Source organism: Crocuta crocuta, unplaced genomic scaffold (assembly GCF_008692635.1).
Source record: "Crocuta crocuta isolate KB4526 unplaced genomic scaffold, BGI_CrCroc_1.0 scaffold102, whole genome shotgun sequence".
Lineage (NCBI taxonomy): Eukaryota > Metazoa > Chordata > Mammalia > Carnivora > Hyaenidae > Crocuta > Crocuta crocuta.
The window spans coordinates 12,316,457-12,335,527 of NW_027530019.1; the positions used below are offsets into that span (position 1 = coordinate 12,316,457).

Consider the following 19,071-nt stretch of genomic DNA (forward strand, 5'->3'; position numbering starts at 1 on the left):
TTTATTTATTTTTTAATATTTGTTTATTTTTGAGAGAGACAGAGCATGAGCAGGGGAGAGGCAGACAGAGCGGGAGACACAGAATCTGAAACAGGCTTCAGGCTCCCAGCTGTCAGCATAGAGCCCAAAGTGGGGCTTGAACTCATGAACTGCAAGATCCTGACCTGAGCTGAAGTCGAACACTTAACCAACGGAGCCACCCAGGCGCCCTAAAAAATTTTTTGATGTTTATTTTTGAGAGGGAGACACAGAGTGCAAGCTGAGGAAGGGCCGAGAGAGAGAGGGAAACATAGAATCTGAAGCAGGCTTCAGGCTCTGAGCTGTCAGCACAGACCCCGATGTGGGATTCGCACCCATGAACCATGAGATCATGACCTGAGCCGAAGTTGGACACTCAACTGACTGAGCCACCCAGACGCCCCAGCAGTATTTCTTAAGGCTTAGCCTCAGGTGCTATGGTGCTCTTTAAAAACCTCGAGCTTTTGGCTTTTCCCTTAGACCTTCTGGATCAATATATGCGCTTTAGATAAGCTCCCAAGAAGGTTTGTATACATACTAAAACTTGACAACCATTCCATTGCCCTAAAGATTGATGGGCATGAAAATAGAAAAGTTAATAGCAAGATATATTTTCCTAAATGTCTAACTTCTGGGAAATAATAGCACAATAAAACTACCTTCCTAGGTGTTTTATATTCTTATCTCTCTTATACTTCTGTCCTTGCTTCTTATACCCAGTTTCTCCCCATCTCTTGGTCTAGCTCCCAGGTTTTTCTGAGCAATTTACTGCATATAATGTGACTTTAGCATCTTTTTCAGCCTGAGCTTGCAGATAATCACAGCCTCCAAATTTTAACAGAAGGTAACTTGGGCTCCTAACACATAATTTCACAGCTATCTGAATACACAGATGATTATTAGCAGTGGGAATAGACCCATATCGCTAAAGGATTAAAAAGCCTGTTTCTAAATTAACAGGAGCCTTCTATTCCGTTGGGGGGCAGCATTTCAGTGTTGTTGCATCTTGTGGTGAGATAAATTTGTGCATAGCCTCTGTCCTAGCCAAGAAATGAATCCACTACTCACTGGCAATTGCTTTCTCCACCTCCCTCCACCATGTCCTAGCTTATAACCTAAAAGAAAGGTTTTCTTATGTTCCATTAGGTTTGTCAATTAGCAACCTGGTTGGGGAAGAGAAGTAGAGGTATTGATAAACCCAAGAGCTTTGCCACAAAAGCATTAAAGATAACCTCAAATGCACTGGGCCCATAACTCTTTAGTTCTTTACTAAAGACTGCAGAGCTCCTGCTCCCTTTTTGATTTCACCATTTTGTGGACGACTAATAGAACTTTGCCAACAACACTATCCAGCAATGAGGGGAGGTGGCAGAGTAGTCAGATGTATATACTTCTGTGATAGACTCATTCCTGACCTGGTATCCCAGTTTTTCTGCAAACTCCAGCACTCTTTGGGTCTTTAGTTTGCTGCAGGTTCATGTTATAAGAGGTTGGCCTTAGTGGGCCAGCTTACTCAGTCATTATTAAGGGCAGCTTATTTGTCAGAACAAAGAAGTTCAAACCACTAGCCTAAAAATTATTCACATTTGTCTTATTTCAAAGTTGAGGTGAGGAAATGTGAAAGCTATCTCATGTGACTCTTTCACTGTAGGTTACCGCAGTGCCATTGGATTCTTACTGCAGTGACCGAAGTGCAGAATATGAGCGACGAGTGCTGAAGGAAGGAGGGAGTCTGGTAGCCAAGCAGTGTTTGTTAAATGGGGCCCCTGAACTGGCAGCAGATTGGGTAAATCGGCGATCCCAGTTCTTCCCAGAGCCAGCTGGAGGATTGTGGAGCATCAGGCCTCAGAATGGCTGGTCTTTCATCAGGATTCCAGGTAAGTTCTCTGTTCTCTTGGAATGTGCTCCCTGTTCTGGCGAGTGGGGGAACCAGGGACATACTCCATGTGGTAGTTTCAGATACTTGGAATTCATAGTTCTTGGGTTTGTTTCCTGTTTTGCTTTTAGTAACTTTATAGGTAAAAATATTTAAGTAATTTGTGACTAAAGAGGGAACTGTTTTTTAGATTTGTCCTTCTGTACTCTCCTTTGACAAGCTTACAGCTGAGAAAGGAATGCCACCTTTTAAAGGGGGGAGGAGAATAGAAATAAACTTGGTAGGAAAGGTTCCAGGTCGAGTGAGTACAGTTGTCTTGTGCTGTTGCCAGTAGAGTGAATGAGAATGTCGTCACTCACAGAAAGCCTAGTTGAAGTAGCATAAACAGTGTCCTGCACGGAGTGCTAGAGATCTGAATGATAACCAGAAGAAAAACAGTGTGTTTTGTGCCAAAATGCTAGCAAATTCCCAGACCTCCTAGAGTCAAGGTCGAGGGTCGAAAGGAAACTAGGATTTCATCTTTGCTTTCATGAGACTCTTACTAAGGAAACTGAACACAGAGTTCATAGGCTTATGTTCTTTGCTTACACCTGCTGGCTGACTGGAGTGGTAATTGAGAGCTACCATGTTAGTTTGGGTTGTCCAGATTTCTCTGCTATTTTATCTGTATTCTTCTTACTAGATACAGTGGAAATAAACTAGAGCTAAGCATTCAAAAGAGAGAATCTACCAAGTGTCAAGGGACTTTGGGTCAGCCTGGTAGGAGTGTAGGGGTGCTTTGAACTAGAAGATGCTGTTTTGAGCTTATGAGAGCAATATTATATGTGGCCTCATAGCAGTCTTAGAACACCTGAAAGCAATGAGTGAAGGTGTACTGTAGGAAAACAAAGGGAAAGCCCAATTGTAAAACAGGCCTGGTTTGTAGCAGGAATAGAGGAATAAATTCTACCAGGTCTGGAAACCATAGAATCCCAGGCAGAAGATGAGCACAGGTCTTGAAAGAAGCAAGACAATACGTTATTTCTTCTTTCTCCTTCCTTCACTGGGGCTCCTAAGTTCCCAGTACAGGAGTAGAAGACTTATTGCTGGCGCTGTGGGAATCTCTTGTGGCTTTTCCTGTTCTTTGAAAGAAAAATGGACCTTGTTTAAATAGCAGGAAGTGTCTGAGTTCTTTTCGCATCGATAAAAAGCGCCAGCCTCACTGGCTGTTTACTGTGAGAACCAACCAGCTCCTCACTGACCCCATTGTGCTCTGTAGACTGGCTGGGGCAGGGCAGCGAGGGATGGGGGTGTGGGGTCACTGGAACCTGTATTTTATCTCTTTTTTCTCTATACTTTTACATTTTCTGTTTCCCTAGAAAGGATTGGTTCCATTATAGTCCCTGAGAGACCAAAATCTTCTGGATTTCTTTCACGCTAAATGCATCTACCTGTTTAACCAGGAGAAAGATGTACAGTCCTTTAAAAACTGTCTCTTTGGAAAAAGAGTTATTATTTCATCTGTCACCCTAATCTTACTGCCATGGGATATATTCATTTTCTGAGTAGGCTCTTACACAGCTGCGGTCAGTAAGAACTGTATTGTACAAGTGTAGAAAATATTGCAGGAAAGTAGTATAAGTCTGTTCAGCATGTTTTGAGATCCTGTTTTAAGAGAGGTTTAACTTGGCACAGTCAGCCTAAGTTGTAGGGAGTCGTGCTATTCTTGGCTCTGTGCCCTGCTTAGCAACAGGTTGTGCTGTTGTCCAGTACAACTTTGGTAGCTCCTAAAAAATTGGGTAATGGATGCCGGGCCCATAATATACCAGTGTGTGCATGGAAAGAAACCCATTTTTTTCTGCTTATCTTCTAAGGGGTCTGACTTCTCTGTCTAGGATGCTTAACAAAGAAGGAGAAATCCTGTTGGTTGCTTAAATATTTTGAGGCTCTTCCTGCAATCTCTTTCTTCTTAGGCCTTTTCCTATAGCATAGGCCAAAGAAATCCAGTCCATCCACATTCACTACCCACGTACACAGTAATAGCTAACAACAGGTGCCACTCTAGATTCTTTTGGGTGCATCAGAGTTCTGTCCTTCAGAATCTGTATACATCTTCATCTCTGAGACTTCTAACCTTCGCATCAGTTCGGTCTAGTTAGCAAAGTAAAGTAGACATAGGAAGAAGGAATCCGTGAGAACCATTGAATCATGATTTTGAGATGAAGCTTCTCAATATGCAGACATAAGAGATTTATATATGCTTAAATATTTGTGTTGAGGGAGTGGATGGAGAAGATAAGCTGGCTGCAGAAATCTGATGAGTTTAGCTTGCCCACTGTACTCAATGACTGAAAAATGTATGGACTTTTTTTCCCACCTTCTTGTTCTTTTAGTGAAAAAAAAAGAAAGAAACCTATTGTCTAAAGCTGATTGGTAGCTTTGTGGGGAATGTTTAGGAACTATCAAGATTAAGGGATCCAGGAAATCCCTGGGATTAAAGGAGAAAGGTGCTCGGGACAAGAAAACCTTGACATTGTTAGGAAAGCGTTGCTGCCTGGTCAGATTTGGAATTTATACAGGCCTTCTTTTCTGGTGCCAAGGAGAAGGCTTAGCATTAGGCTCTGTCCCAGCTGCAGTTATTTGATTGTGTTGGTAAAGACACCAGCAAAAAGAAGAGCACTTTGATAATCTAAACAGGACCAAACAAAGAGGCTGAACAAAGGTGTGTGCCATAGCATTGGGGTGGGGGCAGTGGAGGGAGAGATGTGGCCTGGCAGCGTTCCGAAGGTGGGAAAAGGCAGGCTGCAGTGCTGAGGAGTAAACATCCAGGGTCTGTGGCTTTGTAGCAAAAACAGAGTGGCTGATGATTTGTTATGGTGTTGTCAGCACATCCGTTCTTGTTTGGTTTATACAATAATTGTGCACTTGGCAAATAGTGGCGAGAACAGAGAAATCTCCATTCAGAACTCTTGGATTGCTCTCAATAATCAGCCTCTGCAGTTCTGAGAGGAAAAAACCATGGGTTCAACCCCAGAAACTAGGGATAGACAACGTGTTTTTTTAATAGTTTCCTTTTTTACTTTTAGTGTTTAGTTGTCTATGTAATATTTCTATCCTTGATCTCTCTCTTGTTGCATCCCACAGCTGCTTCCACATGTACTCTTACCTCTCCCAGCCCCTTAAGCCTCATTTCTTCCCCTCTTATAGCAGCGATTGTTCAGGGCATGTTTATGGACCAGTCTGCAAACAGGAAATTCTACTTCCTGAAATGTGATGGGAGTTGAATGATACTGAATGGATAAGATGAATATTTGGGAGTTAAGTGTTCTGTAAAGATCTCTGGCTCAAATACTTTTTTTTTTCTTTAATGGGAAGAGGAAAGAGAAAGCGTAAGTTAGTGAGTAAAAGCAATTTCCATTTCACAGAAACCCAGTCAGTCTTTATTAAATTACAGTTTAGGATAATGACATTTACCAACCAACCTATTTGAAATCATCCAGGAGAAGGAGTTTGGATTTAAACAAAGGGGCAGAAGTGGATCTGTTTATTTGTATTTCTCAGTACTTAAGTGTCTCTGGGGACAAGCAAGAGTAGCCCTTGTTTCTCTACATTTTCATGCTTTTAGGAGGTATAAGCCATATATAGCCATAGAACTAGCAGAAACAGATATCTAGAGATAGGATGAACAAGGAAAACAGGTCACTTACAGCAGATATAACATGGTCCTCTTGGATGTCCATGTGTACCTGCTATCCCCTGAATAGGGACATGGAGCAGGGAAGCTTTCGAATACCTTAGCAGTAGATGTCTGATTGGGATTTGTCAGCTACAAGGGAACCTGCACCTCCCTCTTTCAGGATACTGCTTCCCAGAGTACTACTGGACCATGATTTAACAGTCCTTTGGATTCTTCTCTAGAGTACTTTCCTGCTCACATGATGATAAGCATCCTGGTTATAGTAATTTTATCTGCATACAGCTTTGCAGTGAGTGATTTTGCTGCCTCAATTAAATACAGTTTCCCCCTCCTCCCTCCCTTTTCTTCTCCCCAGGCAAGGAGAGCCTCATCACTGACAGTGGAAAGCTGTATGCCCTTGATGTCCTCCTGACTCGGCTCAAGTCTCAAGGACATAGGGTCCTTATCTACTCCCAGATGACCAGGATGATAGACCTGCTGGAGGTAGGAGAAGGAACCTTGGGGACCTAGGATACCTTGACATTTAACTGGCAGAAATTAGATGTCTGTGATTCATGTCAGTCCTGCCTAATGGGAACCTAGAACTTGTTTTTATGATTTTACTGCCTATAAAGGGAGAAGCAGCAACTCCTGGCAGATCTGAGAATATACAAAAGGACTTTTACCTCCTTCCGTACACAAGTGAAATAGAACACCCCCTACTCTTTTCTTTACTAGGGAAGAAATTTCCTAATGTTAAAGTAGATCAGAGCCTAGGAATTACTTAAAAAGTCCTCTGAAATTCTATATGGAAAACAAGATTTAGAATTAGTTCTCTAAGTAAAAAACCAGAGAACAGCTATTCAGTCTTGAGTTAATGTATTGGTCTCAACTGGACTATATACTGCATTCTCCTGGAGGAGCTTTAACAAATACTGATGTCTTGTCCTGTCCTCAGAGATTCTTATTTAATAAGTGTGGAATCAGGCCTAAGCATCAGGATATTTAAAAGCTTATATACAATCGAGAGTTGACAGCCACAGGGTTATGGTGAAAGATATAGCTTGTCTTACTGTACAGGGCAGCTTCTTTTCCTTTAGTTGCTTCTATGTTGGCATTCCCTCTGCTTTTTTGTTGTCTCAGTGGAGACTAATTACTTGAGAGAGAGGAAATCATGGACATGAAAACAGGAGAGTGAAATGAAAGTGAGGACAAATAATCACAAACTAACCAGGGTTAATGTTTAGAATGAGAAAAGTTGGATAGCCACCAGTCAGAAGACTAAAGCACCTGGATGTAAGTAGTGTATAAACTTTTGCATGTTTTTCCATGGGCTTTATATTGCTAAGGCTTCACATTCTAATCCTGCTACCCCAGGAAGTATTGGACCATGATTATCCCAATCTAGGAGTAAGGGAGTGGGGATCATATCAGCACAGATGGAATGAAGGATAGCATAGGGAAGAAGTTTTGGTTCTTTGGAAGCCAAACCTAGCTTGCTGAATTTTGCAGTATTTGGTAATTTGTTAGCAAGCTCTTTTTTTTTTTTTTCCCTAATGCTTTGTTTATTTTTGAGAAAGAGGAGGAGACAGCGTGAGCAGGGGAGGGTTAGAGAGAGGCGAAGACACAGAATCCGAAGACAGGCTCCAAGCTCTGAGCTAGCTGTCAGCACAGAGCCCAACATGGGACTCGAACCCACGAACCATGAGATCATGACCTGAGTCAAAGTCAGAGACTTAACCGACTGAGCCACCCAGGCACCCCAGCAAGCTCTTTTTAATAATCTGACAGTTTCTTTTAGCAAGAGACATAACAGATGATATTCGATGTCACTTTAATCACTACGTCTGGCATTTAATGCAGTGTTCAGCCCCTTGAATGCTGTCAGCAGGTGAACTTTCTGGTTTGTCCTATGGAATAGGTCACCTGTTTCTAAATGATAGAAAAACGTTGGTGGCTGTGAGTATAACAGAAGTAATTAAGCCGTTGTGTTTGCTGCAGATCTTTACTTTTGTTAAGGGCCCTAACAGCAATAATCCAAAATAAAAGGACTACCTGTGTTTTTAATGTTCTGTTCAAAGCAAAAGATGCCAACAGCCAAAACAAGATGAGTAACTTTACTTTAATGGGGCTCTTTTCAGAGGACTTGCCTTGTCCTGAAGAGTCAGGGAAACATAGATGAGGTGTAGTGATCTTGCACCGCTGTGATTTATAGCAAAAGCAATATGCTAAAGTTTTTGTAAGGGAAGTGATGATCTTGGTTTTTTTTGCCCCAAGGCTATGCCAGTATGTTATAGAGCCCTAAAAGTTGCTTCATATTAAAGGGAAGTTCCAAGGATAAATGGGGTAAACTACCAAAAAATAAGCTAGCTCTGGTAGATGAAGGTGAGTGTAGACGGTTTAAATTTGATACAGTCCTACAATTGTAGGATTGTAGTTCCTCATTCTGTATATTACACACTTCTAGGTATTCAGATATTACCAAAGTAAGTGATTGAAAGTATGATAGTTTTGTTCAGGATGAGTGCTGTAAACCCTACCAAATAGTGTCACTTATCTCTCTGTAATGAAGCAGGGATTTTGCAGAGGTTGGAGGGATGTGGATATTATGGATAGGTTTTGCAAACATGGCAGCTTGAGAACCTCCTCCAAATGTAGTTGCATCTCTCGTTGGGGAATTCTGAATTAGGGAAAACCGAATTCAAAGCCTGAGTTTCATAACTGCTAATATGCCTTAGCTGTATGGGTAATATGCATCTAGGATGATGAAGCCAGAAGGTGTTGTGACTGCTGATGTGTTTTACTGAAAAACTAAAATGAAACTCTTATTTGGTTCCCTTAATACTATACTATTCTTTTTTCTATTTATTTACTCAAATGAACCACATTCTGTATTTCAAGAGGTTAATCCTCAAAATTTTATTTTATGGGCATGGAATTAAAATGCCCACAAAGTTTAATATGTGTCTAAACATTTATTAAAATATAATTTTATTGTGAAAAAAATATATGATTCTGTTGTAGATCTTGGGATCATGCAGGATTAGGTCTATATTTAACTTTTCAGACAGTATCATGGGTTTTTTAGTCACTGTCATTCTAGAAGCTTTCACTGTAGGGTCACCTGGGTGGTTCAGCCAGTTAAACATCCAACTTTGGCTCAGATCATTATCTTACGGATTGTAGGTTTGAGCTCCACATCAGGCTCTGTGCTGACAGCTCAGAGCCTAGAGCCTGCTTTAGATTCTGTGTGTGTCTCTCTCTGTCCCTCCCCTGCTCACGCTCTGTCTCTCAAAAATAAATAAATAACTTATAAAGAAAAAAACCTTTTCACTGTAAACATTCATTAGAGTCACGTATCAGCTTTTTGTTTGTTTGTTTGTTTATATATTTTGAGAGAATGCGAATGGAGGAGGGCTAAAGAGAATCTCAAGTGGGCTCTGAATCATCACCACAGAGCCCAGTGGAGGCTTGAACCCATGAACATGAGATCATGACCTGAGCTGAAGTCAGTTGCTTAAACTTAACCAACTGAATCATCGAGTTGCCCCATAGCCTTGTATCAGCTTTAAAATCTGACCTGGCACATGAACCCTGAGGATCATGTTATAGAAAGGCCCTTCAGATGCTTTCCCTTGAGTACACTTGAGCTTTTCTTTAAAAAAAAAAAAAAATCCTTGACCCTTGCCTTGCTACTTCATTCTCAATGTATTGTGGGTTTTGTTTGGNCTTGTTACACTGTATATATCAAAGAGGGAAAGAAAGCTTCCAGTAGAGCAGGAGTTAGAAACTCATATGGGGACATTGAAGCTCTGTTGTGTAACTGTGGAGTGCATTCTTTCATCCAAAAGCCTTTTTGGGCTTTTTATTCCATGCCTTATCCTTGGCTGTCTTTTTGACTGTTTCTAGGACTCATAAGAACCAAAAGACAGTAAAAATCGACATCCTTCTGTATGACCAGGTTTCCATTTTGTGAGAAATACTAGTTCTGGGCACTTAGTATTTGCTCAGTTTTTTTTTTTTTTAATGTTTTATTTATTTCTAGGAGAGAGANACTAAGCCACCCAGGCGCCCCTGCTCAGTATTTTTTGAAGTGATTGATAGACTCTTTCTCTTGGGCAAAAATCTGACTTTAAGTTTCTTGTGAATATATCAGATCTTATTCCAAATAGAATTCTGTATTCAGAAATATTTTATTCTTTCCCATGGTATCCAAATACCATTTCTGGATAGGGAATAAAAAGCAGGCTGCTAAACTTCCAGGGCCAGGAATTTTTAGTGTGTCACAGGCAGAAGTCAAAGCTGTGGATAGGGGAGAATATTTTAAATCACTAAATACTGTGTTAGGTATTTATTTTATATTTACTGAATCACCTATAGGTTCTTTGCTGGTGAAGACATGGCACCTGTGCAGTTAGGATGATGGCATCCACCCGGATGTGAAATAAAACTTTTCCTACCACCGCCGTTTTTACCCTAGTTTGGAAACTCCCCCATCACCACCACCATATTCTCATAGTTGCTCAAAGCTTTGAACTCACTACAGATGACTTACATCATTTCTTAGTTGTCTCATTTGAGGTTCATTCCTGTTACATCAAGCAACAGAGTCTGTACTTTAAGGAAATAAGCCTCAGTATTTTCTGTGCAATACAAAAGTACTTGGAAAGAGTCAGCTGACTGGTGCTGTGTGTGATGTGATTATTAAGTACTGAAACCCAGACAAATCTTGAACTGCATTGGTACATTAAAATAGTGCAATACAGGGGTGCCTGGGTAGCTCAGTCAGTTAAGCCTCTGACTTTGGTTCAGGTCATGACCTCACAGCCTGTGGGTTCAAGCCCTGCATCAGGCTCTGTGCTGACAGCTCAGAGCCTGGAGCCTGCTTCCAATTCTGTGTCTCCCTCTCTCTCTGACCCTCCCCTGCGCACACTGCCTCTCTCTCTCTCTCTCTCTCTCTCTCAGAAATAAATAAAACATTTAAAAAATAAAAAATAGTGCAATACAGTATTAAACCCAGATAATGTATAGCTAATGATGACATTTGAGACACTAGGTTGTGTAACTTGCCCAGTCAGCAAGTACCTCACTAGAGAAGGATCATCCTGTATAGATGTTCTATCATTTATGAGCTGGCTTCTTTTAGAATTCCCAAGTTACCTTTGGGAGCTTTGATTCTGAACATATCAGGAAGCTGGGTATTCTGAAGCTGCCCCGTGGAATGAAAAGCAAATTGGGATCACTGTTACCTAGCATTTTCATTAGGTTTTAAGAATGATGGAAGAGGGGCGCCTGGGTTCGAGCCGTGTCGGACTCTGTGCTGACAGTTAGCTCAGAGCCTGGAGCCTGCTTCGGATTCTGTGTCTCCCTCTTTCTTTGACCCTCCTCTGCTCACACTGTATGTCTCTCTCAGAAATAAATAGAACATTAAAAAAATAAAATAAAAAAAAGAATGATGGAAGGAAATTTGTCACTTACAACCACACTATATTCTGCTACATTCATTTCTTTTCCATGCTGACTATGAGCAAGGCATAGTGCTAGGCAGATGTGAATGTAAGTTAAGTGTGGTCTTTGACTTCAAGGAGTGTATCTAGTGGAGGATATATACCACATACAACACACACACACACACACACACACACACACACACACACACACACCTATCAAGTGTACCCTGATACCAGTGCCCAAAATGAAGTGTAAACAGAGCTGAAGATAATAAAAGGTATACATTTGTTTATTTTTTATTAATTATTATTTTTTAATGTTTTATTTATTTTTGAGACAGATCATGAACAGGGACGAGGCAGAGAGAGGTGGGGACACAGAATCTGAAGCAGGCTGACAGCTCTGAGCTGTCAGCACAGAGCCTGATGCAGGGCTCAAACCCACCAGCTGTGAGATCATGACCTGAGCTGAGGTCAGACGCTCAACCGACTGAGCCACCCAGGCGCCCCAAGGGATACATTTATTTCTAACTGGGTCACTTGAAAAAGGGTTCACATAAATAGTGACATCTGAACTGAACTTAAGTAGAATTTCAACATCGGGGAAAGGGACATTCCAGACTAAGGAAGCCAGATATACAGAGGCACAAAGATGGAAGGTATAAGACATTTTGGGGGACTAGCTCAGTGTGACTGGATCATGTGTAGAAGAAAAGGGAATAATATAAATATTATGAAGGCATATTATGGTGGGCCTATGTGTGCCTTGTGATTAGGTCTTGCTCCAGAGGACTCTTTGTATTAGATAAGGGAAAGATGGCTGCCATATTTCACTCATTTTGCAATTTGCTTGGACAACAGAGAGGTTCACTAGACATTGAGATGAGCTTCACTTTTTGCTGGTGATATGCCCCAAGATGGAAAGGGACGTGTTCAGGAAAATAAAGTTACACCAGGTCTGCAGTCCTTTCCCCCAGATTGTTTTGGGAAAGTGAAATGAACAGGAGAGGCAACTTTGAAATAGAAAAGACTCAGAATGGAAAGTTCATGTTAGGGATATATAAACATTTGCCTTTAGTTTTTCTCATGCCCAGTTATCCTTTCTTTATGATGATAATGGATGGAGGTTATGGACAACATGTTTAAGAACCATATAGGGTCACCTGAGTGGCTTAGTTGGTTAAGCATCTGGCTTTTTGTTTCAGTTCAGGTCATGATCTCATGGTTCCTGGGATTAAGCCCTGTGTCAGGCTCTCTGCTGAGAGGCTCTCCCTCTCTCAAAAAAAAAAAAAAAAAAAAAAAAACACTAAAAAAAACTTAAAAAAAAAAGGACCTTATATGCCTTCGCCCCAACACATCACCTTTTTTTCCCCTATTGGTGGTAAGCTTCTGTTCCATATGAGAAGCAGTACAGGAGTTAAGCCAAAGGCTCTGGCAGCAGTTAACTTGAGTTACATTACCCACTGCCTGTGTAACTTTAGAGACTTAACATCTGTAAAATGGGAGGGACAATAATAACACCTACCTTAAAGGCTACTATAGTGAGGGTTAGATACGCAAAACCAGGTAAAATGTACAGAATAGTGATTGTCACTTAGTAAACGCTCTGTAAATGCTAGCCATCATCATTACCACTACTGCTTCAGGATGAACCTAGTCCCTTTGTGATACATCTTTGGGTGTGTGAAAGTTTGCTTTATTTAGTATACTTTAAAGGAGTGACAGGTACTTGCTGAAGCTATTTTGAGTTATGCTGATACTTCTGCAGCTACTGCTTTAAATGTGGCTTTATAGGGGCACCTGGGTGGCTTAGTCGGTTAAGCGTCCGACTTTCGCTTAGGTCATGATCTCGCAGTTCGTGGGTTCGAGCCCCACGTCGGGCTCTGTGCTGACTGCCAGCTCAGAGCCTGGAGCCTGTTTCAGTCTGTGACTCCCTCTCTCTCTGACCCTCCCCTGCTCACGCTGTCTCTCTCTCTCCTAGAAATAAATTAAAAAATATTTAAAAAATAAAAAAAAATAAATGTGGCTTTATAGACCTGATCCAGAACTGACCTATCTTCTCAGTTTGTATTCTCAGAGTAGTTTTCAAACTGGTAGTCAGGTAGAGGACAGAAGACATAGGTAGAGATGAAGCAGGTGGGGCCCTGGACTTCGCCTTCTTCATCAGTCAGAATAATAATACTTTTTATCTATTTTATATTGGCTTTTCATATAAGATTTTGCTTGGTTAAAAATGTTCCAGGGTTTTTAAGATAGTGTAAGAATATGTTCTGCAACAGTATATAAGTGTACTTATAAGTAACACATGTTAATTTTTTTGATGTTTATTTTTGAGAGAGCAAGACAGAGTATAAGCAGGGGAGGGGCAGAGTGAGAGTGAGACACAGAATCGAACGCAGGCTCCAGGCTTTGAGCTGTCAGCACAGAGCCTAACAAGGAGCTCAGACTCAAAAACCGCGAGATCATGACCTAAGCCGAAATTGGATTTTTAACCAGCTGAGCCACCCAGTGCCCCAAGTAATACATGTTAAAATACAGATTCTGATTGATTAGTTATGGGATGGATGCCACAATTCTGCATTTTTTAAAAAATTTTATTTATTTTTGAGAGGTTGGGGAGAGAGGGGCAGGGTGGAGGGGTGAGAGAGAACTCCAAGCAGATTCTGCATACAATAAGTAGAGTTGGCTGTAGGCCTCAAACTCACAAACCATGAGATCATGACCTGAGCCAAAATCAAGAGATTGGATGCTTAACTGACTGAACCACCCAGGCGCCCCCCCTCAATTTTGCATTTTTTGTTTGTTTTTCAATGCTTATGCATTTATTTGCGAGGCGAGGTGCAGAGAGATAGGAGAGAGAGAATCCCAAGCAGGCTGTGTACTGTCCATGCAGAACCTGACACAGGGCTTGATCTCACAAACCATGATACCACGATCTGAGCTGAAATCAAGAGTCAGACACTTAACTGACTGAACCACCGAGGGCACACACCCCCACCCCCAATTCTGCATTTTTAACAAACTGCAGGTGTTGCCAAATGCTGATTCTCTGAGGGCCATGCTGCATTAGCAAAATTCTAAGGGATCTTGTTCTGCTTTCTCTTTGTAGTGGTGGTTCTCAGCTGCAGATATAAGTTATCTATTGCACTCATCTTTGGAGTTTTAAAAAAAAAAAAAAAAAACCACNCAGACATACAGAGTCTGAATCCCTGGGTCCAGGCACATGTATTTTTAATCCTGGTTGAGGACCACTGCTTAGATACCAAGAGTACATCTTGTCCATAACCACTTTGGCTTCTTCAGTAGTTTTTAAAACTAGTATCTACTAGAACTATATCGCTCTCAAGACTTCCTAAATGTTAAAAGCCATATTTTTTATTTTATTAGTTTAATCAGTATTAGAATTTACTTTGGTTAGTAGTTATCAATCCACAAGAAGCCACTTGAGAGTACAAATATTCATGTTTGTTTATAAAAGAGGATACTAAATTATGAGATCTCTGGAAGAGAAAGAAGGTCTATATTTGGTTTCTCTCCTTTTTTCTTCTTTAAATGGAACAAAAAGAATTGCTTTACAAGGCTCTAGGAAATCCAATCATTCTGGTGGATCATTTTCTAAGTCTTTCCTAATACCAAAAGGGACTTGAGTGAGAGATATCCTTAGTGTCTACAGAGTACCAAGTATAAGGAAGGACTGGCTAATGGTTGGTCTTTCTGTCCCATAGCCCTTTTTAATGCACAGGAGTGCTAAGCATAACATAGTTCCTACAAACCACAGTAAAGTCATTCAGCAAGTAGAAGTCAGCCAGCAGTGGCCCTCAGACATGGGCATGAATGAAGTGCAAAGAGTTGGGGCATGACTGGGAATGTTTAAAATAGATCTTAGAAAACAATTTTATGGTCGTACCTAAGTGGCTCAGTCGGTTGAGCATCTGACTCTTGATTTCAGCTTAGGTCATGATCCCAGGGTCATGGGATCAAGCCCCATGTCAGGCTCTACGTGGAGCCTGCTTAGATTCATTCATTTTCTCTTTCTCTCTCTCTCTTTCTTTCTCTCTCTCTTTTTGCCCCTCTCCCCTGCTTACATGCTCGATCTTTCTCTCTCTCTCTCTCTCTCTCTCATTAAAAAAGAAAAGAAAACATTTTGATATAGAGATTGTTAAATGGAAATAGATATATACCTACATATATTTTTTGGACATAGAATTTTTTTTCAAGTAGGCTCCATGCCCAGCATGGAGCCCAGTGTGGGGCTTGAATTCACAACTGTGAGATGAAGACTTGAGCTAAGGTCAGGGGTCGGTTGCTCAACTAACTGAGCCACCGTAGTGCCCTTGGAGATCAATTTTTTAAATAAATTTTTGAAAGTGCTGGAGTTACTTAGCAAACCATTTGTTGTTAGAATTTGTATTTTGATTTAACAAAATAGATTTCAGTTTTATACTGAATCATTAGATGTTTTTAAGATCATAGAAAAACTGAACTAAGAATAGAAGTGGGCACAGGTCTTGAAATTAGTGGTTGGAAGAAATTAGGCATTTCTTTCCAGATTAATTAAGTATCTTTTCTAAACCACTTAGAATTTTAGATATTTAGAATGGCTTTGGTATAGCCAGAATTTTTGAATGAAGGAAATACTGATTTGCATTTTTATCTCTGTCTTTATCTTTTAGATTTTTTTCCTGTGGTGTAAAGATGTAGACTTTCCTCTTTTCTGCATTTAACTGCTTTATCCATGTCCATTTACTTGTTTTGAAGCTATTTACTGAAATCAGATCTAAACTCATCTAAGCCTTCTGAAATCCCACGGCTCCCCTGGGTGGGAGAGCAAAGGCTTAAAGCAGTAAACAGAAAAGATTCACTTCTGTTGCCTCTAACAAGCTCTCTGTCTGTAATCAGTGTTGGTTTGAATATGGTCTAGGATTTATATCTCTGTGTTGTACTGACCTTGATATCTAACTGATATAAACAACAAGATCCACAAGAAGATTTCATTTATCAGTGCTCTCACTAAGGTTAGAAGTTCTGGTTCCACTAAGGTTAGAAGTTCTTGTTCAGAAGGCAAGAGTGCCTATGCAGAAAGCCCACTTTGTGGTTAAAGTCCACCCTATGGGATATCTGTGTGTATACTCTAGTTATTTGGTGGTTCTGGATGGCAGCATCCCGATTGTATTAGCTGCCAAGGTATAGCGAGCCTCTGAAGACTATCATCATGCTTTCATTTTTTCATCTTTTTTCCTGAATCCTTCCTTATCTAAAACACCCCCTACTCTTCTGCCATTAATCCAGTCCCAACTGGCCTATAGCACTAAATAGGAACTTGAAGCCCTTCTTTGACTGAATATATTCTACCCCTCTTTAATTATCAAAACCTTTGAAGAACTACTTGAGACAGAAATAGTAAAAATATATACAAAGCACAGTGAAGATGTGTTCCTCAGTGAACTCGTCTACTTTGTTGACCAGCTTCACCTCATAGGTACCCTAGCCAGGGTCCTCTCCCAAGCCATTAAAGGGTTTTTGGTGTTCACTTGCTCTAAGAGTAGGCTGCTACGATCATTGCATCAACCGCACCCAACTCTAGCCACCTTGTGTGCTGCATACCCAGCCAGGTATGATATGAGCCATCTATGAGAATATTGCAATAAAAGAACATTTGGCCATAGGAAATTGATTAATACAGACATCTCCCAAATGTAGAAATAACTAGTCTTTTTCAGTAGGGAAAACTTATTTTAGAACTAGTAATTGTTTCATGGTGTTTCTTATAAATAGGCAGCTGTGTTGAGTTTTTCGTAATGGTTCCTCTATAGATGGACTTTCTGAAATGTAATCCATATTATTAGAGGTAAAGAAAGAGGAAATCAGTGCTCATTTGGATATCATCTGTAAGAGGAATTGCAGCTTCTAAGAATGGTGATAAGTTCTCTCCATTGCATCTCTTGAAGTTTCTTCTCCGTTCTTAAAAGTTTTAATTCTTCTTCTAGATGATGTTAAGAACATTCTCTGCCATGGAAAGTTACCTTGTTCACTCTGATGCTTAGGCCTCTCTTAACAATGTTGCATGCTCTGCTGGGAGAAGGAAACTTAGGCTGTAAATTCAAGGATATTGGTCAGCAAGGATATGTTGGGGAGAAAAGCACGAGGGTGAGTGTTACTTTTGGAAAGAAAACTGGATATTCCATGGCTGTGAGAAACATCTGGTTGCTGACCAAAAGGCCATTTTTGTTTGGAAATTTCATTTTGTTTTGTTTGTTTTCACAAGACCTACTGAAATCTGCAGGAATAAGATTGGTTTCCAGATTGAAATTGAGGGCGGCTATAATCTTCATGCTACCCTCGATTTTCACATCTTGGCTGTAAATTCATTTACAAATTAAATTCTTGTACTTTTAAGATTAGTCTCTCATTCTGGATATAATGACTTGCCCTCAGTATGGATGAGGTGGTAGGAAGGTAGATGTTGTGGGAATTAGAATATAGTTAATTTGCATCAGACTTATATTTTTTTACTCTGATTGGCAGGAATACATGGTTTATAAGAAGCATACCTACATGAGGCTTGATGGTTCATCCAAAATCTCAGAGAGGCGGGACATGGTTGCTGATTTTCAGAACAGGTAATATTAATGGGAATTATAGAAATTCTAATTTGATTTTCCTCTAGTACTTAAGATGATGAGTTTAAAGGAAATGTCAACACATCTCAGGTTGTTAAGCAATCAGGATATAGTTTCTGCCATTTTAATGGGTAGCTAAATCTGTTTATAGTGTCTCAGATCTATGTGTGTGGGAGAGAGAAAAAATGAATACTTGATCATTCTTTTATTCAAAATATACCTTCTTGGGGGGGAGGGGGGATGGGCATAGAGGAGGACACTTATGGGGATGAGCACTGAGTGTTATGTGGAAACTAATTTGACAATAAACTATTTGTAAAAAAAAAAAAAAAAAATGATTTCTGAGTGTAATCCAGTATCCTCCTTTATGTGGAAAATATATGTGTAGAAAGAAGTCCACAACACTGTACTCCTAAATGTTAACAATGGCTATCTCTGGGTATTGACTTATAGTTGATTTTTACTTTGTTTTGATTACCTCTTTTGTGTAAATTTAAAGAAAAATACCTTCCCTTTCCCTGCTTTCCCTCTAGCACTGTAGTAATACAGTACAGTATGACAAATTGCTGTGGTGTGCAGTCTGTTCAGCTGGCAGCTCTCAGTTATAGTACTTCTCCCACCTGATAATGAGCCTATGAAATTTCAAATACTGCCTGCCGGATGCTGATGGCTTACAGAGCCATAATTATCCTAACTGCAAGTTCTCATCTAATAAGCAGAGTCTGGTTACTGCTCCCTCCAAGGAGAAAGTGTAGCTCCACTAGCTACTAACAGGGCTGCTGAACTCCACCTTATATTTTCTTCCTTAGACCTAAAAAGCTAAAGAATAGAGTAGATCTTAATGTGCTGCTGTAAATCACAGCAATTACACATTTCTGGGCTTGAATTTTGTAGTCTGTTAATATTTAACTTTTGATTTCTTGGGAAGAAAATTAGGCATATAGCCATTTGTATTTAGGTTACTACTTTAATTTCTTTCATTTCACTTTTAAGGCATGGTTTACTTCAAATGTAAAACAGTTTAGCATAAAACAAATTCATAGTTCAACATAGAGTGCCCTCTGACTGATAAATTTTGCTGTTGTATGATCCTTTATGATGAAGCATACATAAGATAAACTCTTGGTTGGTTTATAGTCTATATTCAAGCCAGTAAATACTCCTAAGTTGGAATTAGACATCTGAATTCAAGTGACTGTTTGGCCAACAATGGAGGGGAAGATCTGCTTTGGACCTATTTCACTTTGTTACCTTGGAGCAACTGTATGTGGCTGACCTAACCTACCTTCTTACCTAGCAGAAGCTGTGGGCAGATTCTTAATTGATTGAGACATATATATTCATAGTACAGTTGACCCTCAAATAACATGGGTTTGAACTGCATAGGTCCACTTATCCATGGATTTTTTGCGTAAATATAAATGTGTTTTCTCTAGCTTACTTTATTGTAAG

The 19,071-nt window shown here is 40.2% G+C and overlaps 1 protein-coding gene across 4 annotated transcripts in view; it reads left to right on the forward strand.

Annotated features, from left to right (window-relative positions):
* Positions 1-19,071, forward strand: part of INO80 (INO80 complex ATPase subunit) — a 109,156-nt gene that overhangs the window by 67,987 nt on the left and 22,098 nt on the right. For all 4 annotated transcript variants that reach the window (XM_077764658.1, XM_077764655.1, XM_077764657.1 and 1 more), the window contains 3 exons: positions 1,670-1,895; positions 5,926-6,053; positions 17,525-17,619. In XM_077764658.1, coding sequence (XP_077620784.1) covers positions 1,670-1,895; positions 5,926-6,053; positions 17,525-17,619 — 449 coding nt within the window. The remainder of the gene's footprint in view (positions 1-1,669; positions 1,896-5,925; positions 6,054-17,524; positions 17,620-19,071) is intronic.